The 24,578-nt window shown below is 37.0% G+C and overlaps 1 protein-coding gene across 1 annotated transcript; it reads left to right on the top strand.

Annotated features, from left to right (window-relative positions):
• The first annotated feature begins 264 nt into the window (after nucleotides 1-264).
• LOC141399490 (uncharacterized) lies at nucleotides 265-18,117 on the top strand. Its single transcript, XM_073978381.1, has 5 exons — nucleotides 265-2,079; nucleotides 14,992-16,469; nucleotides 16,525-16,668; nucleotides 16,730-17,317; nucleotides 17,383-18,117. The coding sequence occupies exons 1-5, from the start codon at nucleotides 2,066-2,068 to the stop codon at nucleotides 17,574-17,576; spliced, it is 2,418 nt and encodes an 805-aa protein (XP_073834482.1). The 5' UTR covers nucleotides 265-2,065; the 3' UTR covers nucleotides 17,577-18,117.
• The last annotated feature ends 6,461 nt before the right edge of the window (nucleotides 18,118-24,578 follow it).

Raw genomic sequence — 24,578 nt, forward strand, 5'->3', positions numbered from 1 at the left:
TGTACCTTATGTGTAAATAGTTCTGACATTCCAGGGACAGATTTGCGGAGGGTCGCCATTATTCGGTGGTTCTTAGTTTTTTTTTCGTTAAAGTTTATTGTTTTCAAAGGCTGGATCTCAGCAGTTAAACCTAACCATCGTTTATATTCGAATATTCATTCTCAGTAGTGTTTCCACTTTGGATGTCCTATAGAAATTTTCAATTACCAAATAAACTTTACCACACATACATACATATGTATGTATTTATGTACTCGCCATAATGAAACAAAGAAAATACTTCTCGGAGAGTTTCAATTTCAAACAGAGAGTTAAACAATGAACCTCAAATAGTTGTAACACAAATCCAAACATAATTCAATGTAAGGTAATAAGAGAGTTGTCGTCGTATGGGTGTCACACTGTATATCTGTTGCTATTACAGTAATGACTTACAAGCCGACAGCAAACGTCACCAATACTAACATACAATTACCGACTACCTCCACAACAACTTTGGCTTTTTAGCCAAAGAAATCCACTGAAGCGCTTAAAGTTGAGCATTTGTCTTGCAACAACAGGCCGTCTAAGACGCAACAAGTCGCCGCACCAGCTCCAAAGTTCCAACATAAAGTACGAAACATAAACCAGCAAGCAACCACTTTCCTGTAATTTGTTCACAAAACGGGTTGTAAGCGGCAAACGACGCGCAACTGACAATCACGAGTCGGAATTCAGACAAATCCAGATACAACACTACGAGTATTGGATTATATATCGCCCACAATAAATTTTAATTTTCAAAGGCTAAATTGTCAATCAATATCTTCTTGTGCTTGGCAAGAAAAATCAAATTTGCTTTGTTGAAAATCAATGATCGTAGTGATCGGACGTCTGCTAGAAAGAAATAAGGAAACCCCTGTCTAACAGTGAAACTCCACCAACATTGTGACGCGAAGGTGGCACTTTTTGTCGTCGCCCAGTTGATCTGCATTCCATTGCAGCAACGGATTATCGTACTTTGTGGCGAAGTGACAGAGTTGCAAAGTGTAGTGAAGTGTTAGGTGATCGGTGGAGATCAGCAGTTGTTGGTCAATTGGTCGCTCGATCGGAATTTAGTGTTAATTTCATAATCAAAGTACGCGACCGGTTGTTCGGACTTCAATCTACGGCACGACGCTGATCGGAATGCCAGTTGGCCTTTGAATGTTCGTTGGTATTCGCCAAAAACAAAAAATAATAAATAAATAAAATACTAAATAACCAGAAAAAAAAACATAAAAAGACAACTAAAGAAGTAAGAAAAATAAAAGAGCAATAACAAAAACATAGTGGATATAGTTAGCGTCGATCCAGCATTGGGCTCTGTGGTGGTAGTAAATAAAGTAACAACGCTGTGCGATTGTCGTGATCTCGTCTCGTCTTGTCTTGGCTTCAGCGCAGCTAGTCGGCTTTGCTTGAATTGCTATCTGGCTGACTGACTGGCTGCCTAGTTGGCTGGTTACTCGTTAACGGATGCAGTAGCGTACTGTGTGTTTCAATGAAATCGCTTTTCGATATTTAAAAAGCTCATCATTTTGCCATTTCTCGTTCGGCTGCCAAAGAAATCGAAAGTGAGTGCCAGGCAAGCGCACCACAAAACCGAACTGCCTGACTTAATTGTAACACAGTTCTCCGACCGTCGCGCAGTGCATCTTGATATAGTGCAAAAAAATAAAAGAAAAAAAAACAAGAAATTTAAATAAAGAAAAATTAAACAAATATTAAACTGCACACTGGTACACAGTATTTTTTATCCAATTAACCCTCACATCGCCAAACTCCAGTGAAAATAACAATAACAATAAATAATTTTGTTGTTTGAAAAACATTTGACGTTCATTATTATTGACAATTGGCAATTTGCAATTGTCAAAGTGAAAGTACGAGTACTTGAGGCCGCAGTAAAGACCGTGGTGTTTCCTTTCGTTCACACGAACCGCAACATTTAGTAGTACAGGTGGTTTCGCAGCACCAGCAGTAACTAGTTGTAGCCGCTTAACCTGCCGTGAAAATCAGAAAGAAAAAACACACACAAACACTGAAAATGATTTTCAAAATGTAAGTGATTTTTTATTTTCCTTCATTTTTCCACATCGATTTGCTTTTCATTTTCACAGCCATAGATTTTCTCCCGACCATGATTGATTTGTTGCAATCCATTGTGGAAACATCAAACATCGATTTCAGCTACAGGTTGTTTTTTCTTTTTGCATCTTCAGTGCACCCAACATAGATACAACGGATAGCAAAGGCTGGTAGGGGAAGCAATGGGAAAACATAACATAAAACAGCAAAGCAACTATTACCCAATGTTTGGACTTGTTGGGATGAGTCTGTGGTTTTGCCAGCCGCTTTGAATCCACTCATCTGTTCAATTTGTACAATTCACATGAAATACCACTCAACCATGGCCATAGAAGAGGCTGTGGCAGCGACGCATGCGTGGAGTTTCAGGAAAATACCAAACTGTGGAAAATACATTTTCCAAATACCAAAATAATTTCTTCTTTACTTTGTGTTGTTGTTGTTGTTGCTGTTGTCGTTGTTGTTGCTTCTTCTGCGAGCGAACGAACGAAGAACCAAACTGAATGCCACTTGTTGTAAATTAAATTATAGCATCGGCAATTAAGCAACTCCACTTGCTCCACAGCACACACAAGCACACAGCCGTGTAGCGTAACAAACCCACATCTTCCAATGACATAACATCCGTCCCCACCGTCGTCAGTTAGTCTTGTTCCTATTTTGCTCGGTAAAGCCTCCAAGCAAAACACTCCAGCCACATGCCAACCAACCGACCGATAAGCAACCACACCATGCATGGTGTTGTCTTATTACTCGCCTATTACCATGATTTGAAGTTTCCACGTTGTTGCTGTTGTTATTTTTTTGTTTATTACAATAATTCGAGCATTACACCTGTCATTAAAATGCGTTCATTTTTTTGGAGGGGTTTTCCAACACCGGTGTCGGTCATATTTACACCTGAGTTATATCTTTGGGGGTTAATGGCAATCAATTGTCATAACTGCAGCATTTTATAGGCAATTTAATGTCAGCAGTTGTATCTTCATTATGGTAGTTGCGTAGTAAGGTGAGGTTACATGAATCAAATGGCAGATGTCCACCCTCCATTCTCAACAATATTTTTGTTTATAACATTTTGGGTATCTGAACGCCAAACATCCCTGGAGGGCATCGTGAGACTTCACTGATTTCAATGATCTAATGATTCCGATTTATTGCTTCCATAATATTGGATCACCTTTTATAGGCGACTCCGAACGACGGATCTAATGACTCTGTGGACCCCAGAAATACTACTAAAAGTCGGTATTTAGGAAACAATTCCAATTTTGATTTTTTTCTCTTAGGCCAAAAACTAGGAAATAATGCGAAAAAGAGCATGTTAATCCTCAAGAAGTGATACAATTAGTGTTGGGCACATTTGACCAAAAACCAGGTTTGACAAAATCTTTTCCCAAATCCTTTTCCAAAAAATATGTTTTCATGGGGTTTTCAGACAAAAATATGTTAGCTTTACGGACAAAAAGCTCAAAAGTGGTGAGGATGAAGTACTTGGAAGGTACATAAATCGCCGTAAACAGTACCACCAGGAGTATCTTCGGTAAAAATTTCCAAAAGATCCTCGAATAGAGCTCAAACTGCACGTAATGGAAAATGCTTAAATTTGGTGGGGGAGGTACCCTAAGGATTGGACCGAGTATTATGAGTACTAAAGTTTGGACCAAATCGGTTGATCCGTTCAAAAATATTGCGCGTACAATTTTAGCGGCAATTTTTGGACTGGATGGAGTGAACCGATAACCGAACTTCATCTAAGATTCGCAGAAATATAACGATATACAAAGTTTGGTCCAAAACAGTTCGAAGCTCGAAAGTTGTCGTTCGCCCCAGCCGATACACGTATGACCATATGTGTTTTTTACAGCTTTCGGTCCATTTCTTCTGGAGTGTGGACATGCTCCTGAAAAAAACTTGTTCCTTCTTAAAAGGAACAACTATTGCAATAAAAATAAAAAAGATTCGAGAGCAGGTCTTAATGTGTACATTTCCGAAATTTTGTGTGGGAGGTTCCCGATGGAGTGGACCGATATGGTCCATCTTGATCTAAATCTGGTAGAAATATTACGATGTGCTAAGTGTGGACCAAATCGGTAAATCCCTTTCGAAAATTTTGGTAAGAAAATTTTTGAACTTTTGTGGTCCGTCTTCGAACTTGATATAAGTTTGAACAAAATATTACGATGCCAAATTTCGGACCGATTCTGTTGATCTGTTCAAGAGTTATATATATGTGGCTAAATCGACTTCAAATTGTCAGAAACTGATTTCGTCATGAAACTAATAGTCAGGAATTTTTATGTCTTTACGAGCTACTTTAAAATTTAAAATTGATTTATTTATTTTCGGGAGCAAATTGCAGAATCGTAATTGATTTTCTCTGACAACTGACCGTTCCATACAGAACCAATGTTACAGGCACATACAGGACCAATGTTGTACATTTGAACGATATGTAATGAGTACATATCGCTCATTTACTCAAAGAGTGACGGATTTCAAAAAATCAAGGTTTTAGAAAAACGCGTTTTAAGTTGTCGACTGCAATTTGACTTCACAACTTAAAAAAAAAATATTACACAAAAAATTAAATAACTAATTGGACCATCTTTTGTAAAGAGCTAAATTTTTGTGCAAGATCAAGCATAATTTGAAGTGCTTAAGTGCATCATAACCTCAAAATAACTTTTTTTTAAGATTTATGCCAAACTCCTAGTAAATAAGCTGTAACTCGGTGAGTTTAAGAGATATCAACTTTAAAATTTGACACAATATAAAGTAGAAGTCGTAGAAAAAATAGAAAGTGCTAACTCAAAACCCAATTTTTTGAGTTATGCCACTCTTTTAGTAAATGAGCGATATGTTCCCAGATCATCCCAGAAGGGACAAGGGAGACTTCTCTCATATCAATGCAGGCCGATTCATATTGACTTAGTAATATTGGATCAACTGTTTATCGGCGAGTCCGATCGTCTTATCTTACGACGCCATTTGCAGAGATGTTTTTCATGGCTGAAATACTCAGGAAATGTAAGGCAACATTACCGTCCAAAATTTTGATGTTCTGGTCAGGGATTGAACCGCAGATCTTCAGATAGCTAGGCGGACATGCTTACCACTGCACCACGGTGCCTCCCATTCGTTCTGCGATCTGTATGAAACATTGCTCCAGAAGGACAAACGATTATTGTATAAAGAAGACAATTCCAAACTTACATGTAGAATAAAGAAACTATTTAAAGAAAACCTGTTTAAATCTTGTCAGGAATGTGACCTACTCCAATTTATATGGATTTTTATTCAATAAATTATTAAATGTCACCATCAACAAAATAAACAAAAGATAAGATATGTATGTATTTGTAATTCCGTTTGTGTTTGACTAATCGATCAATTGATCGATTCCATCATTAACATACCTTCAAATCAAACATTGTTATTCTTTGTCTTAGAGATACAATCATTGTTGTCGCTGCTACTGTTACCGCATTGTCGCATATTTTTTTGTTTTATAGCGTCACTGACTCACACCTCATGGTGGTAACAACGGCCTTGATTTAATTGTATTTTGTAACATGAAAACGTTAATTTGAAGCAGCAGAAAAAAAAACATCATTTCAAAAAAATATCCGTAATGTAATGTTTCAATGACGTGACAAAAACACTTTGTCAAATGTTTGTCTTTTTGTTTTGTTTATGTTTTGAAGACTGCCTGCAAGGCTACCGTAGAGTAAACGGTATTTAGTTCCAATTGGCTAATTAACATTTTTACGATATTATGTGATGATTGAGCAAATTTTATAGACGGTGTTAGAATTTTACACCTGATTAAATTGAAACAATTTTATTAATTTTCAAACTTAACCATCATTAAGGTCATCCAATCGACATAATTGCCGTTATTTTAGAGGATTGTCAATCAAAATTCCAATAGACTTCCGTTAGAACAACTACTTGTTCCATGATTAGGCAATTCGAATAGGAATTGTTATAAGGATATTTCCAATGGAAAGTGTCTCCAATCCGAACGTTTACTATATTCATTAAAATAAAATTCAAAATTTTGCACAAGTTTTAATTCATGTATCACTAAGTATCCAAACAAGTCTGGACATTTTCTATCCACCCAAATACCAAAATTCACTGAAAAATGTATCTATTCCATTAGAAACCCATGACAATTTTTGCTATATAATCATTACCTTACATTTCGATTCAAATAAAATATCTGATAATGTGCTTTGCAGTTAGACTAAGTAAATTTATTAGTGCTTAAAATATAAGCGTTTCTTTGAAATCATATAACTTATATATGCAAATTATTTAGCATTTTTACCGGTAAACCAGGAGGCAGGTCTTGTCTGGCCACAAGTGGTGCTGATATATTGACCATAAAAAATCCATAATGTGTTAATTAAATACAACTCTTGTTCAAACAACTTCCATGTATTCCCGTTTATAATAAAAAAGCAGAAGCTTTAACGAATGTAGGGCAGTATATTTTGAAAATGTATACCTTGAAATTCTTGTCTGTACAACTATTAAAAATGACATTAAAATTTAATATCCACCAGATAAGCGACTATAACCAACAAAATATTAATTTGCAAAGTATTAGAATTCTTAAAATATGATGACGGTCAAACGAATGTCTTTGAGTTTTGAATTCACCAGAATTGTTAATTTGCTGGCATTTTAAAACTGGTTTATTTCAAAAGCAGCACACAAAGAAACACATACCGCTATCATTTATTTTAAAATATTTTCCAAGGATGTTTATTTTTTATTATTAATTAGTTTTTATTTTTTTCCGCAGAAGAAGTTGTCAAGTTGTTATTTTATTCGTCATTCGGTTTGATGTAATTCCCAAATAATACATTTGTGTAATTAATATTCCAAGAAATCAAAAAAATTCTCTAAATTAATATTTCTTAGAAATAAATTGGTCTTGGTGTCAACTTGTTGTTAATTCAACAGAATTCTGTAGGCAATGACATTAAAACCACAACATGAGAAAATCCGGTGTTGAGCATAAAACGCAGAGAGAATTGTTGTTTAACATATACACTCCGTTTCATTTAAATAGCACATTTAAAATTTTTATTTGTTACTTCATTTTAGTTCACCATACTCGAATATCTTTGGATATGTTTGTATATCTTGTTTCGAACACTTATGAAGTATCTTTCCATAAAAAGTGTTGCTTCGATAAAGTCCCGTATATTTTTTTATAATTTTCTTTCAAAAGTCCAAAATCTGTACGGTTTGAAGTGTTTCACGGAAATAGCACATTCTTTAATAATTTGAGTACGACTACAAATAAACGAATAAAAGCCCGTTCATGTTTAAAACCCTAAAATTTGTCAAACCCTGTCTTTAATACTGAGGAAATAAGTGATTTTTAAGGCTGTGGACTTTAATCATCTGCAATACGTCAAAAATTTAGCATAAGTTGAAAGTTTCTTGTTAGATTTATAAAGAACTAATGAACAATTAATAATAGGAGAGAGAAATTAACTTGATCTTCTACTGAAATTTTGGTACAGTTCTTCCATAATGGGGTCCAATGTTGGCATAAAGATGAGTTGATCGTTAAAATATCAGGTGATTTTTATTGCTTAGGGTCTAAGCCAACATGCTATAAGGAACACAACAGATCCTTCCATTACACAAAAAAATAGGTTGCATTTCTGAGGCAACTGTATTTCATACACAACATGTTACAAATTTAAAAACGATCACAATCGAGTCCTTAAACTGCACTCGTTCCAAACTTAGTGTGGGAGGTACCCGAAAGAGTGGTCCGATGTATTCAATATTTGCGAATAATCCAAGTCTGAACAACATTTTGACCAAATCGTTTTCTTCCTTCGAGTATTATCTTACCTACTACCCAGTATAGTCGATGCCGGTAAACTTTTTTGGGTCTTTTGATCATTATCTCAGATTATTTGTCCCCGAAAAAAATTTCGCAAGAAGTAATCGGTGCCACCGTGGTGCAATGGTATGCACCCCCGCCTTGCACGCAGAAGGTTGTGGCTCCGATTCCCCGGCCAGGCAACATCAACAATTTTCAACGGTGGCAAAATACCCCTCAGTAATGTTGGCGATATTTCCTGAGTATTTCAGCCTTGAAAAACTTCTCCACAAGTGGTGTCTTAAGACACGCCGTTCGGACTCCCATATCATTGAGCTAAATATGAATCGGGGTGCCCTCATTGATAAGAGAGAAGTCTCCCTTGTCCCGTATGGGATGTTGTGGAAAAATGTTTTTTGTTGTTTAATTGTTGCAAAAAATGTCAATAAGATCCAAGATGGGCTGTGATTTCATGACATCTTTTGCATTGGTTCAAACGAAGTCGTGAAAGATCCGATCTTTTCATTAGCATTTGAACCAATGCAAAGGAAGTTGTGAAAGATCCGATCTTTTCATCAGCATTTGAACCCATTCCATTGATCCAATAGAGATGAATTTTGTGTTTTTATTTATACATATTTTCTAAATATATAAGATTAATAATGTCATTGCAAAGGGTTGGTGAAAATGGCATGCCAAAGCATTGGTGAAAATGACATGCTTTGGATCCAAAAACGAATAGCATCTTTTGGGGTTCACGCTCATATAAAATTCATGGATGAAGATGCTAAAAAGATGACATGCCAGATCACTTTCACCCATGATTGAATGGCATCTTTGGCATCAAACATTTTGCTGGGCTCTTATCATATAGGAGGGCGGTATAAAAAAAACAAAAATAGCAAAAGTTTACATGTGTCAAAAACAATAACAAACAAATCAGCAAATGTTTTCTATTCGTTTGAATGCCAGAGTGATTACAATAGGCGAACGTAGTCGTTGGCTAGATCGACTGAAAACTGTATCCCTATAACGAATTTGAAGGAGTTACAAGTAGTAATCCCACCCATTAAATTTTCCTGCAGGATATAAAAAGTGAAAATTATCATTAAGTGCACACCGAATCATATTGTCTCAATGATGTGGGATCTACTTTTTATCGCCAGGTTCGAACGGCGTGTTTTACGAGCATTACACTGAGCTGTGGCAAGCTAAAATTTTTGATGTTCTGGTCAGGGATCGAACCTTAGACCTTCTGAGTACAATGCGGACGTGGTTACGACGGCACCACGGTGGCTCCCACCATGTTTAAACAAAGTGGGTTTGTTGGGCTCTTCATCCCCATCAATTTTCAGGTCTGAATCCCTATGCTTATTATTTATACAAGTTCAAAAGTTAATGGTGGTAGATTGTTCCCTGCATAAAATGGGAGAGGAGAGATTTCTTATAACATTCAAATTTAACAGATCATATACTCGTACCTATGTCAGAAAACTCTTTTAATTAGTTTCGGGGATATAACAAATTTGAGCAAGTGGCCGTTGGCGATTCTTCCGCTTCCCATGTTTCTGGAAATCATGTAGACGATTTCTTATATACTCTTGCAATAATGAAATGTTTCATCGCATCTATAAAACACAGATTTTACTAATGCTAATGTAATATTTCGGAGCTTGGATGCTTGCTTCCTCAGATGTATCGGTGCTTGATACGAAAAAAAATCTTCAAAAGATCGCAAGACGAATATGTGACCACAGTGAATGAAAATAAAATTTCACAAATAGGAAATCGGGATAGCTGGTCTTTTTTTTCTATACCTTTGGTATTTGACAACAATTGGTAACGCAATTGGAACTAATTAAAATCTCAACAGGTCATATTTTATAATAAACTCTTTTGTTGAGATGTCCTAAACCAAACAGGGGGATTTGCCATTTCAACCCAAAGAATAGAAAAATGGGATGAATTATCGACAATTGCGACATCTCCATCTGGCTGACCACCTACTTTACATCCGTTTAAAGGTGTATTCCTAATAGAAAAGGAAGTATTCGCATAAAAATAAAACTTTGACTGTTTTTTAACAGAAGTTTTTTGCATATTCCGACTCCTGTTACCAAAAGCAATCGACTTCTTCCTCTCTGGGACCACATCAAACGATCCGATCAAAATTGCGACCGGTAGCGTGATTACTAGGTTTAGATGGACGGACACACATAGCCAGATCGACATAGCTCATCGAGACATTAATTTTGGTAAACATGTATAAAGGTTGGTCTATTACAAACTTTTGAATCACAACCAACTTATAATCTTATTATAACCTATAAGAAGTTAAAAGAATGTTCCCTCATCCTTATGCTATTACCACACATTGAACTATTACCGCAGTTGAGGAGTGCAGAAAGTTGATGTTAAATGTTTTACCTCTGTCGTACTGTCTAGCCAAATAAACGCGAAAAGAGAATTTACTATAAAAACCGGTTGAATGCCACCAGTTGTCGGCATTAAAAAAATACCAAGTCTACATTGCATGAGCGGCGTCGTTTACGTTTCTTTTGGTTTAAAATGTTAAAAGTTATTCAGAAGGTTTAACTCGTATTAATCGCAATTAGTCCATACCTGGTTTCCACAAACACAAAACATAAAGCTAACACAAAAAGAAGAAGCTTAGCCAATTTATTTTAAGAGGGTGATGAAAGATGGCACACATTTGTCGGAAACCATGGCAAAGACAGGTAGCGTCACTCAAGTTGTTGCTTTTGGCCTAATCAAGCAAAAGAAGAAGACGACGATAAGAAGCAAGTAAAACGACTATTTACATCACTAATAACGATGAAGTGGAAGTAATTCAATATTGCACTCTGCCAACTAGCTGCTTGCTAGCGAGCTAACTGGCTAATATGTATGCCATCCAGTGCTGATCATGTGTGATCTATGTATTTGCATACACATGTTCAGGTTTGCAATGGATAAGGAGCTATAGGCATGCATGCGTATGTTTTTGTTACTTCACAACACCTTTCATACACATCATGACCACAGCCAGCCAGTCAGTCAGTCAGCCATAAGCAAAGAAGCAAGATGAACCGGTTTCGCCAATATGCGGTCACCTTAAAATTACGCAGCTGACGTTTGCCGAGCTGCTGGCCGCCGCACTATAGTTAAGAAACTCCCCTGACGACAACAGAAGGTAAACCACATAGCGACAAATGCCATTAAACAACTTGTCCGGTCCAATCCAGTCAACCGCATTTCATGCAAGAGCGTCTATATCCCGGTTGATAGTTCTCTCTCTTTCGGTTGCAGTCCCTCCATTCCCTAGCCACATAGCTTTTGATATTTACAAGTAGCAAATAGTTGGTTGTATTGTTCATTCCTCTGCTGCCCTAGCTCACCTTGCTTCTTTGCTTTATTTTCCACAAAGATCGACTTGGTCATGAGTTAGTTCGAGCACCCGGTCTGGTTTCGTCTGGTCTGTGTGATTATGTATAGCATTTAAGTCGACCAATAGCCTTGAGATTTAATGGCCAACAGACCGAACCGAAGCTATCCGTCACAGAAAAAATAAAACGACAGCACTAACAATCCCCGCACTCTGATAGCCTTTGGCATTTCAATAGCCACGATGATGAAGAAGAAAAAAAAAGTAAAAAAGCGAGAAAATAAAACTGCAAATTGAAACAATAATTTTACATCATTGAGTTTGGATGGTTTGTACCTAAACTTCCCGCTCGCTCCAAAGCGTAACTTGTTTACGCTTGGCAAATTCAAACTGGCATTTATATTGTTTTTCTTCTAGACTTCTTCTTTGTTTATGTACCACTTTGTAATTCACATTGTAATGAGGGATGGGGGGAGACAGAGTAGTAGTTAGCACACTATGTGCAAACAGATTGATTTCTGTAGATCCAAGGTAATCGAAGACAATAACAATATTATGTGAATGTGTATTGAAATACTTAAAGTTCTTTCTTATTTACTTTTACATTGCGTTCGATGGCAAGATTATATGCCGTTAAAATGACCCTCTGAATGACTGTCGGAAAGGAATATGAACATAATAGCATCTTCAAGGACAACATGGTGTAATTAATCCTCCTGAAAAAAACAGCTGTCGATAGTTTAAAATAACCATGACTGGTCTTCTGGCCAAAGCAAAACCCCATATGTCCCAGTACTGTCCATTATTACTCACTTATCATGAAATTGAAGCCCATACTAATCATTAAAATATCAAAATACTGCATATGTATGATGTGTCAACGTGCTGCATGTACAAGTAGTATACAATTACTACTTATGTTTCATGTATGAGGCAAGGACGATTCAATAAAATTTCAAGGATATCCCACACAACTTTAACTCATAATTTCCGAATTAAAAAAATGAAAACAAAAACATTCCAGGGACACTCAAATGTTTTCAAAACAAGCTGGAATATATTTTCCAATATTGATTGCGCATTATTATAAGCGAGTCTATGTTGTAATGATACCATCCGCCATACGCTAGACGGTACAATAACTTTGTTATTCCGTTTGTAACATATCGAAATATTTGTCTAGTACTTTATTAATTCGATATAAAGAAGTCAGTCCGTCCGCCTGTCTGTTAAAATAAATATACAGCTCGCAATATTTAAGGTTGAGCTTAATAATTTCATACGGAAGTTTCTATTGCTACTAGAATGTTTTGGTATTGAAAATGAAATCTATTCACGTTTTCATGTAGTCCCAATTTTCGATATTTTGAAGGAAATTGCTAAAAAAAACTTCCCCCTTAAAGTGGGTGCAGGTTAACGTTTTGGGAATTTTTAAGGTTTTAGACACATTATTAAACTACAATGCCTAAAATTTGGTATTTTGTCTCCGTTGTATCAACAAAATATTTCTGCACAGAATTGTCGGTATAAGTCCACATTTTGATATAGCCTCTATATAATGGTACCGCATTATTTTCGATATTTTTAAGGTTTTAGCCACATTGTCCAATCCAAATGGCAGAAATCTGGTGTCAATATAATTTATGTTGGAGGGTATAAAAAGTTCGGACTGGACGAACTTAAAGCCGTTTTCACCTGTTCATTTTGTGATTACATTACGATCCCAGCAAAATGTTCGATGCCAAAGATGCTATTTCAGAATTGGTGCAAGTGAAATGGAATATAATTTTTTTAGCATCTTCACTCATTCTTTTTACAAGAGCGTGAGCCCCAAAAGATGCAATTTATTTTCAGATCCTACCTCGGTGGAATGACATCTTCAACAATTCTTTGGTCTGGCATCTATACCAATCCATTGGCATGTCATCTTAACCGATTGCCTACAATAGCATTTTCACTAATCTTTAGCATGTCATTTTTACCAACCCCTTGGCATGAATTTTTCACGTCTTGTTCGGAAAATGGAAAATGCTGTTTTGAAATATGATTTTCATGATTTTTTATTAATTCATAGGAATTTGTGAAATAACTATTATTTAATTATCATCAAAAAGTTTACATCCATAAATGCAGTTTGTTGTTGCTGTAACAGTAGTTTATATGTTTGTATGTCAGTTGTAAGAATGTGGCTATTTCGATAGTTTGTAACCACAAAGCAACATACTTAAGTTTGTTAGTAGGTTTGGTAGGGCAGTTGAAAAGGTGCAGTGTGTCGTGCGGGCCTGTGCAGATGTTTTGCACGGTGTCATCAATCCTTGCCCTATAGGATTTACGATCTCAGTGCCGTCTGCAGCGGTTGTAATTCAGAAGAGGTTTAGGTTAGACAATTCCGGTAATATCACCCCACTTGGACAACTCCCTGTTACACTCTACGGGTCTTGGACTTCTTGATCCTAAATTCTACGTACGACTGGCGTCCACACATATAATTTATTATCCAACGTTTCAACCTTGGCCGGAGCGTAGTCTGCTCGATGACCTCAAACAGCGTGGAGTGCTTGACAGTATCAAAGGGTTTTGATAAATCTAGCGCCACTATCACTGTTCTATCGCACGGCTTGCTCTGATTGAGTCCTCGACTAATATGTGTGGAGATGGCGTGCAGCGCAGTTGTTGTGCTGCTTATGGATCCCATGCTATTGACCGGCAACTGGACAGTTATTTCTGAAGCTGGTGAGGACTATTCACATTCGCACCCTCGCCAGGCTTCAGTAGCTGGGAAATTTGACAGACTTCGGGAACGATGTGGGTGTCTAGCGACATGTTGAGAACTTTAGTGAGATACTCGACTTCCGGTCGTTCAGCTGTTGCAGTTTTAGCACCGCCGCCCCTCGCAACAGAGTTTACTTCCTCCGCAACTGATTTTGATTCATCTTACCAAAGGTTTTTTACTTTCCATCATTAGCGCAGATTTCGACATGGACTCCAACTGCAAATTACTATTTCATCCATTTTATTTTACAACACTTGGAAATCTATATTCTTTTGTTTTGTAGAATAGATTTTCTTATAAGGTTCTGTAGCTCAATGATTGGGATTTCCTAGCATAATAAATATTATATAGCTTTAAACGTATTTAGATAAATAAAAGAAAATATACATGTGTATAAATAAAAGCACAAAATTCATCTCTATTGGATTCATGGAATGGGTTCAAATGCTGATTAAAAGATGGGATCTATCACGACTTTCTTTGAATGGGTGCAAATGGTGATTAAATGATCCGATCTTTCACGACTTCCTTTAAATGGTTTCAAATGCTGATGAAAAGATCGGATATTTCACGACTTCATTTGAACCAATGCAAAAGATCCAGTGAAATCATGGCATCTCATGGAACCACTTTTATAAAATTTAGCTGAGATATTTTGTAGCGGGTTGTCAATGCAGATGATGGTCTCCCTGAAAAACATTATTAAGTGCCTGTTTTAACATTACTCAATACAACGTAACGAAATACAATCTCTGAGGTATATTTCCATAGAAACGTGTCCTTTTTAAAACATTTCATTCTTGAAAATTATGTAAAATTTGTACAAATTTTTAAACAAATATAACAATTTCCATTTTTTTCATATTGCAGATTTTTCGTTTGCCTTCTGACAACAACATGTTGGGCCGACAATTCCGTCGAGTCATCCATAATGCCTGATGGAACACCTGTCACAGCATTTGAAACATCCCATAAACGTCCTGGTGACTTTGGTGATGAAGGCTTCCAAACCGCTCACCGAATTTCCCATTACGATGTTGAAAATATGAATCTTTTGCCGACCAAGGAAAAACCCGAACTAAACCCTGTCCTAAGTGCTCTCATCAATGAGGATGTCATGAAGAGCATTGAGGCCAAGAGAGCCATCGAAGAAGCCGAATTGGAAATTGTCAAATCGGAAATAGCTGCTGAAGAAGCTAAAATGAAAGCTGAAGCTGAAAAAACCACAGAAATGCCATTGACCGTTCTGACGACGATGGCCCCCAGCAAAAAGTCTATGCTCGATACAGACGATGAAATTAACGTTGGTTTTGTCGATCAGACAATCGCCTTGGATACAGCCGGTTCAGAGAATAACAAAAAATCTCGCATTGAGATTAAAAAGGGTCCCAATGGCCAGGATTACGAGTATGAATATGTCTACTATTACGAAGAGGATGATGAGGAAAAGGACAAGAAGGAGGAGAAAGACGAAGAAGAGGCCGAATCAAGAGGCAAGTCACGCTACACCAACATTGACCGTAGCACCGCCGCTACTCCCAGTGACAATAGTTTGGTGTCTGGCAAAGCCAAAGGTCGTTCTTCCAATGTTGAAGAGAGTATTGAAACTGAACGTCTACCCCACAACACCCGCTTCCCAAGTCGTGGCAAAGCTGCTGATGTCGCCCCAACTCCTGCTATTGATTCGGTTGACTCTGCTGCCGAAAAGAAGAAAATAAGCGTCAAACGTCCCAGCCTCGAACTTGTAGACAGTGAAACATTCAACACAGACGAGAAACAAGCCAAGGGTTCCCGTGACGACACCAAGACCGCCATTGCTATTGAACAGGAAATGGCCGCAGCTCAAGCCACAAAAGATGCCGAAGAAGCCGAATCGGCTAAAACGAAAACCGAAACTGAAGATGCCATGATGATGACTGACGATGAAGACATCGAACAGACCACACCAGCTATGGAAAAGGCCGCCTTCGATTTGTATGCAATTTTAGCCAATGAGAACAACAACATGGAAATGACCACAGATTCCGATATGGATATGGACGTGACAACAACAGTGCCCGACACCACAGACATGTATGGCGAAGAAATGATGACCACCATGGTGGCAGAAGAAGAGCCCAGTACAACAACCACAACAACGACCACTACTACGACTCCTGAACCCACCACTACAACAACAACCACTACCACCACGACCACAACTACACCAGCACCATTGTTCGGTGGCAAACGTGGAGGACTTAATAGTCCCGGCCGCAATCGTTTCAAGTTGAAATCAGGTGGAGCATCAACCACCACGACCACAACAGAGGCTCCATCTGCAGCTGAAGCTCCAAAAACTGGCAAAAGTAAGTGTTTCCTCTAAGGATCTACGTTCCGTTAATCCTCCATCTGCTTTTTTAGATCGTTTCTCACGTCCCTCAATTGGAGGCCGTGCTCGTCCTGGTGCTAGAACCACAGCTGCTCCTGCTGTCGAAGAAAATAATGAAGAAGAGGTCTCCGTAAAAGAAGTGAAACCAGTCAGCTCCGGATTTGGACGCAATAAGCGTAAGTAAAGCATAACATATGAATCGTAATTCCACATATCACACCATGCTTCAAATTGCAGCTCGCAACCGTTTCAATCTCCGTGGTAGTACTACAACTTCAGCTCCTGCAGCCAAGGAAGATGATGATGCCCAGGAGGAAACTGTGTCCAGCACTACTGCCCGCGCTGTTCGTGGTCGTCCCACATTGAACTTACGTGGACGCAGCCGCACTACTACCGCCAAACCAGCCCCAACTGAAGCCGACGCTGCCAATGACAGTGAAAACACCGTCGATGAAAAGTCTGCCACTCCAGCCACTGCTCCCACAAAGGCCTCCCGTTTCAACATCAATCGTTCGCCAGGCGGTCGCTTGCCCGGACGTGGCAAACTTGCACGCACCACAACCGAAGCTTCAACTCCGTCCGACGACTCCGATGCCGACAGCAGCCATCACAACGATGTTAAGGGAGAAGGAGAGGAAACCGCCGACAAGCCAGCTGAAGAGAAACCATCTGCCAACATTGGTGGTCTCAACCGCTTAAAATCTCGCCCACGCATTGGTGGACATCCAAAGACTGAATCTGTCAAGCCAAAAGCAGCCCCTGCTCCACCACGCAAGGTCAATCCATTGCTTGCCAAGAAACGTGTGCTAAGCACCACAACAACAGGTAAACACAACATGATTTAGCAATCCTTTCCGATCGTTTCTAAAATATATTGTCTCCTTCCACAGAAGCACCAGCTGAAGAGGATGCCGCATCATCGGAAGATGGCGACTCTAATGAGGAACAAGCTGCTGCCGATGCCAATGAAGAGCAAAAAGAAGAAGCTCCCGCAGAGCCCGAAACTACAACAAAACAACAGCCACGCGGTTTGGGTCTATTGGGACAAAGAAGGCCCCTCAGAAAGCCAGGAACATTATTGTAAATAATCTCACGCTCACACTGAGCACTCAAAACTATTAAATGCTCATGCCTTAAATACTTCTATTCTTACTTTGTATGTATGTATGTATGTATTTTTATAATATTAATTATGATCACCTTATCTCCTCCCCACCCCCCTTCCCCACTTCCTTGCCTCAAAACACGTTTCTTAAGTCTTGAGCACCTAAGTCTGTCTATTCACAGTAGAAGTTTCAATTAGCCGGCATGTACGTAGTGCTTGACTTAGTGTTTAGAAGAGTACATCTGGAATACGAAATTGGAAACCGATCGCAGAAACTTCTTTTCTAATTCCCTTTCCGAACTAAATATTCGATTATTTTATGTTAAGTCGCTTAAATTAGGTACGAAATATATAAATCATTAAATTGTCCTTTAATTGTTTTTCGATATACCGCGTTATGCAAGTACGTAGTGTAGAGATTTTGTAGAAAATCCATACCGCGTGTACTTGCCTTGTAAAAAGTTTGTTATAAAAAATTATTTTTGATTAATAAAAATAAAAAACATAAGAAAATATAAAATTATAATTGTAGTTATTGTGCAATGCATAGCGTAATTGGTAAATTGGATGGGCGTATTGACTGGCGGCTTCGGACCTCCAACTGAATGATGACATTTTAATTGTTGGTCATGCAGTTGCACATTGGGCGACGTGAATCATTTGCACTTAGCATATCTTAAGGAACCTTTTTTACTGTTGTTTAGAAAATTCGTCATTTGCTGTACATACATGTGTATGTATTTCCTCAATAACTGTAACATTTAATTATTATTTGAAGAAGGCAGAGGAATGAGCTTCTTTTTTTTGAGGATAAATAGAAAAAATCTATTCCTTTCTTGTTTTTATATTATTTTTAAGGCATTCGTGACATCGAAATATCAAAAATGCCAACAGAGCTGAATTTTGGTGTAAAGTTGTATTTGGTTGCGATTAGAAGTAATGTCCTAAAAGTCCCGATGTGTGTAAAATAACATTTTTTATTTTTCTAAAAAATGCATAAGCTTTTCCAAAAAAAAATACTGTGGCAGTTAATTCTACAAAAATTATCATTATGACCTTTGACATCAAATACATTTTTTGCATAATACATTACAAATGAGATCGATTCTAGTGGCAAACACTACAGTTCTACACAAAATTCACAATTTTTAATTAATTTCTCGTTGGAGTCGAGCTTAATGACCGATGATTTTTGCAAGTGAAAAAGGAAAACTCGAACCACTCAACCACTACTATGTGACATGTTTCGCCTTTGATAGAGGCTCACCAGACATATCCGCTGTTTTCCTCTTTCAAAAGCAATTAGTAATTTTACAAATATGGATATTTATTTGTCTACTCATATGTATGGCTTCCATGACAAACGCTTAGCGTACGTAGCCTTTGGAAGTTATGAGTTTTGGCTCCAAATGCAAGCACGCCGTGACAGCACTTTTTTCATGTGTGTTTTTTTCAAGGACCTGGGTGCAAACTCGAGCCTGGCTCAAGCTGATTGTTTTCAATTTTCCACTTAAACACGTTTCTATTTCGTTTCTATTTCTTGTAGCACGGGTGAATTACTTACTGCGAATTCAAAAAGTGCCCACAATTCTGATAAATTCCAGTTTTAAATTCATTTCGTGCGTAAGGTTGTTTAGCCTAATCACCTTATAATTATGATTTTATGCAATATTATGTATAAACTCATCACTCTATAATGCAGGGATATGAGATAATAGAAAAGTCATAATGTTGTTCTATTCCCAGGCCAGACAACATCAAATTTTCAACGGTGGAGCTAATATGAATCGGGTACACTCATTGTTATGAGTGAAGTATCCCTTGTCCTTTTGGGATATTTTTTGCAACAATTATTATACATCAACAAGTATGATAACATGGTTTATTTATATTCACGAAATTGGACATGGGTACAATTAGAGCTGAGTAGAATAGTACAATACTCATAGGTAGACCTATTACATTCTGAAATGTCGTCAACAAAAACTCATATTCAGCCTTGGCACAAAAAAAAACAATTAATGATGGTGGACAGCCAGAACATATTTTTAGTTTTAAAAATAAATTAAATTTTCGTAGGTGGCACAATAAGTTTTGAAAGTTTGCAGCATAATTTGTTTAGGCGTTTGTGGGGTAGGTATCATAAACAGTTATACATGACTCTATCTCAAATGATGCGTGAATGACAAAGTTATATGAAGGCGAGGACTAAATACCAAATTTCAGTCATTTCGGTGGATTATTGTGGCCACAACATTAAAAATGCTGAAAATCGGAAGGTACCGTTCTATGGGGGCTATATTAAGGGGTGGAACTGTACTGACAAATTTCTGGGGGACAGTTTTTTTTTACAACCAAAGAAGACTAAATACAATAAATAATTTCAGCCATTTCGTCGCCACAACCTTCAAAACACCGAAAATCGGGAGGTACCTTTTTATGGGGACCATATAAGCGCGTGTACCTGTACCAACAAATTTCTGGAGGAAAGTTTAATACCCCAACCGAAGACTAAATACACAATTCCAGTCAGTTCGGAGGAATATTGAAGCCAAAATAATCAAAATACCGAAAATCGGGAGGTACCGTTCTATGGGGGCTATATCAAAACGTGAACCGATATAGCCCATTTGCAATACCAAACATCCTAGGAGTAATAGAAACTTATATACCAAATTACAAAGCTCTATCTTAAAAATTGCGAGCTGTATCTTGATTTCAACAGACGGACGGACATGGTTATATCGACTTAGAATTTTACCCTAATCAAGAATATATATACTTTATAGAGTCTCCGATGAATATTTCGATGTGTTACAAACGGAATGACAAATTTAATTATACCCTCCATATTATGGTGGAGGGTATAAAAATTATTAAATAGACATAGAAATTAATATATCCAGTATCCAAAATCTAACGTCGCTTTGTTAACCATTTTTCCTTTTTCAATCATTTCAATTCATTTCAATTATAACTCTATTATAAAACATGCATTTGCGCCTTCCTCAGCATAAATATATTGACAAATTTACCCCACACGCCTGATATGGGGATTATATACAGGATTTCTCATAGCATTCGAGCGGGTCCTTTCATACAGAGGCAAAAGGACCAGTAGGTTTTCTTAGATATGGCCATATGCTCTTCTGTTTTAAAAAAGCATAGTTCTTCATAAAAGAAGTTCGGTTCTTCAAAAGACCAACACTTCCTCGTAGCATACGAATTTGATATCTTTTAAAAATGGCACGAAGATTATCTTAAAGAATACTCTATCTAACTTTTCTCACACAAATTCAGCAAAAAGTCTAGTGGGATCAATATCACTTCTATAAAAGTCCAGTTGGTCTTAAGTACGATTTCTCTTAAAGTACCACAAGGTCTTTCTTAGGGTCATTCCACAGAAGACATTGATGACTTCTAATAGAAAACAAAAGGAAAAGACCAGTGAGATATGAAACCATTTTTCCAATGTGTATTATAATCAATCAATTGACTCAGCAATCCGATATATATATTTTGTAATATAGAGATTTAAAGGGTTGTATTTAAATGATGGTCCTTTAATTGATTTAATGAATTTTTATAAATGCAGAATAAAATGTTGCCAGGAGTCGGAGTAGAGCCTTTTTTCACAAAATTTGCTAGACCCCGACTCCAAGGTCAGACCTAATGAACACAGTCCATAATAAAGACAACTGAAAACTTTAATGTGAAAAATTTATATAGGAGTGATCCTGAATATTGTGTCATTTTGGGGCCTATGTAAGAAAGTATTGACTTCCTCTAATACAAAAATAATACTCGTATAACGATTAGTCCTGATTACAATGACTAAACGCTATTAAAATTATCTCTCGCCATATCCCATTTTGGGAATCATGATTTTCTATAATTATAGTATTAAACAGCTGGTCACCGTAGAATCGTTAAGCCTGGAAGATAGATTTATCCACGAAAAATGTATATCGTTAATGTGTAATGTTCAAAACAATCATCGACCTTAAACTAAACTTAATCAATGATTTGAACTATTGTAAGGGAGGGACCCGAATGTGTTATCCGATATACACCTTCTTGGAACATGATGTAGATTTGAGAGAAAAATTACGATATCCATAGTTTGGACAAGTGTCTCTCACTCTATATATTGGTGAGCGCAATTTTTTTTTAAGTTTTTAAAAACATTATGTCAGAGTGGATGGACTGTCCCACGAAACACATTTCATTGTTGTAAACAGGTCAAAAAGAGTACATTTGGTAAAATGTTCAAAACTATCCTCGAACAGCCCTTAAACGCCTTGACTAAAGTTAAATGAAAAATAAAAAAAAAAAAATAAAAAAAAATCGCCGGAGGGATTTTCAAATGAATCGCGCTTAAAATTCACATTTTTAGGGTTTTTTTTAGGTTTTTTACGATTTTGCTTGGAAACCGCAAAAGTTATCGAAATGGGATTAAAGAAAATGTTGTAGCAGTGAAAGTTCTGTACAAGAGTGCCCTCGATGTTATTTTCGAAGGTTTTACCATTTTTGAGATATAGAAGTTCAAATTGGGACAATGTACTGACTGTATGGCCCCCATAAAACAATGTCATGCAGGGTGCACCTTAACTAACATTGAATGAAAACCGCTTACACCTGGGAAGTTTTCGCGGATTCTGAAACAGCAATGCTCAGAGATGAGAAAAATCCAAAAACAAGAAAAAATCGCTGGTGGGATTTTGAAACTTCACATTTTTAGGTTTATTTTAGGTTTTCGCGATTTTGCTTGGAAACCGCAAGTCCTATAGAAATGGGGCTAAAGAAAATTTTGTAGCTGTGAAAATTGGCCGTTATGATTAGTTCCTAGGGTTCACCGTTTTTGAGATATATAAGTTCAGGTCACATTTTTAGGTTTTGTTTGTTAGGTTTTCACGATTTGCTGGAAAACGGTAAGTCTTGTGGAAATGGGACTAGAGAAAATCTTATAGCTGGTGAAATTCCCTACAAGATTAGTTTTCGTAATTTTCCTAGGTTGTACCATTTTTGAGATATATAAGTTTAAGTTGGGAAATTGCAGTCATGACCTAGTTTTATAAGGAAACGATACAGTCGGTAAATTGTCAAAATTTGAACTTCTATATCTCAAAAATGGTAATACCTACGAAGACATCAACGATCTTGTAGAGAATTTTCACTGCTACAACATTTCGATAGGGCTTGCGGTTTCCAAGCAAAATCGTGAAAAATGTGAACTTTGACCGCGATTCCCTCCGCCGATTTTTTTTTTTTTTTTTTGATTTTTCTCTTCTTTGAACACTGTAGTTTCAGAAACCGCAAAAACTTCCCAGGTGTAAGCACCTTTTATTTAAATTTAGTCAAGACACACCGTGTTTTAGTTAGTGTCGGCAGGGGTTTTAAAGCTTTTGGACCATTATGTCAGGAAGTAAGGAAAAATACCCTTGTAATAGGGGCCACGACGTTTTCCTGCAAAATATTTAAAAATGATCTGAGTCATGTCCATAAAAAGTGGGATGTACCTGAAGGAGTGGGCTCATACAGTATACATTCCGAACTGAATCTATGTCTGGTAGAAATATTACAAGGAAAAATGTAGTACCAAATTGGTTGATTCATTCAAGAATTATCGTGCCCACCACTTTATCGAAAAGTGTTGAAATTTTGGGGAGGTACCGGGAGAAGTGGACCAATATGGCCATCTACAAACTTGATCTAAGTTTATACAAAATATTTCGAGGCCCAAATTGTGGACTAAATCGGCAGGCTCCAGCTTGCCAGACAGACGAATAGAATAATTCTACGTATATTTATCTTACCGACTTCCAGAGATATATCGCAATGATGCAAAGTTTTAAATGTTGCACATTTTTTCATTTTGGGCAGCAACTTTCATCATTTCCCGCTATTTTCCTTTCTAAATTAACACATATTCCGATTTAAGATTTTACACATATTTATGAAATTTATAATTTTTCAGAAATTTAGATTGAAATAAATTCGGTTGTAGTGCAGTTAGGAATTCGTTTGTTACGCTTTCAGCCTTTATTCTAACGAGGGCATATGGATTTTCATAAATATGTCTCGTAAAAATAATGGTTGTAGACCCCAAGTAAGTTTGGACGAAATCTCATTCAGACAACTTGAAGCCGTCTTAGACCCACAAAGAACAAGGGAATTGACGAGCTCCTGTGCCGAGAATCCAAACTATAGTCTTTCCTGCCTTAGCCTTGGCGAACAATGCCAAATTTTCTCCACCAATAAATTCGTTGTTTTAAAATATGAAAAAACAACAATGGGTTTAAGCCAGACTATTTGGAAAAAACGAATTATCTTAATTTAAAACGTTTTCGTACTGAAGAACTGTAAAAAGTGGAAATGTTCGAAAACCAGTTGTAAATTATTTCTGGTTATTGAAAAAATACATACATGTAATTCAGCCTTTATGTAGAAGATTTATAATTTTTGTATTTCAATTATATTTGACTACTGTTTGAACCCAATGTGTGATGTTAAGCAAACAATTAGCCCGGATTATTGAATAAAACAGATTTAGTTTATTAAGGCGACCATTTCAATACCCCTACACCATTTTCTTTCGACAAAGATTACAGGCATACAAATGTTTCATTATCCACTCAAAACAAGACACTCATCTCGTTCTCTTTTACCAGAAAAAAACTGAGCATCATAACATTCTTATATACATATGTATGTATTTAATTTATTTCTAGTTAGGCACAAATAAAACCTAATTCGAACGTGGCTCTGGTAGTCCCTATTCCTTTATGAAGAAATGTCTTAGGGGAGAATGTCATAAGTCCTAACCCATGTAAATTTTTTTCAGATTTCATTTATGGTGGCGATATTTTTGGAAAAAAACCTCGAAAGATCAAAGACTTAATTTTGTTTAATTCCCAACAGAAATACCCTTTATAAAACACCTTACAAACCAATTATTTTAACAAGGGCATGTGGTGCGAA

The sequence above is a fragment of the Musca autumnalis genome, unplaced genomic scaffold (assembly GCF_047663935.1).
Source record: "Musca autumnalis isolate F117 unplaced genomic scaffold, ASM4766393v1 scaffold_3, whole genome shotgun sequence".
NCBI classification, from domain to species: Eukaryota; Metazoa; Arthropoda; class Insecta; order Diptera; family Muscidae; genus Musca; species Musca autumnalis.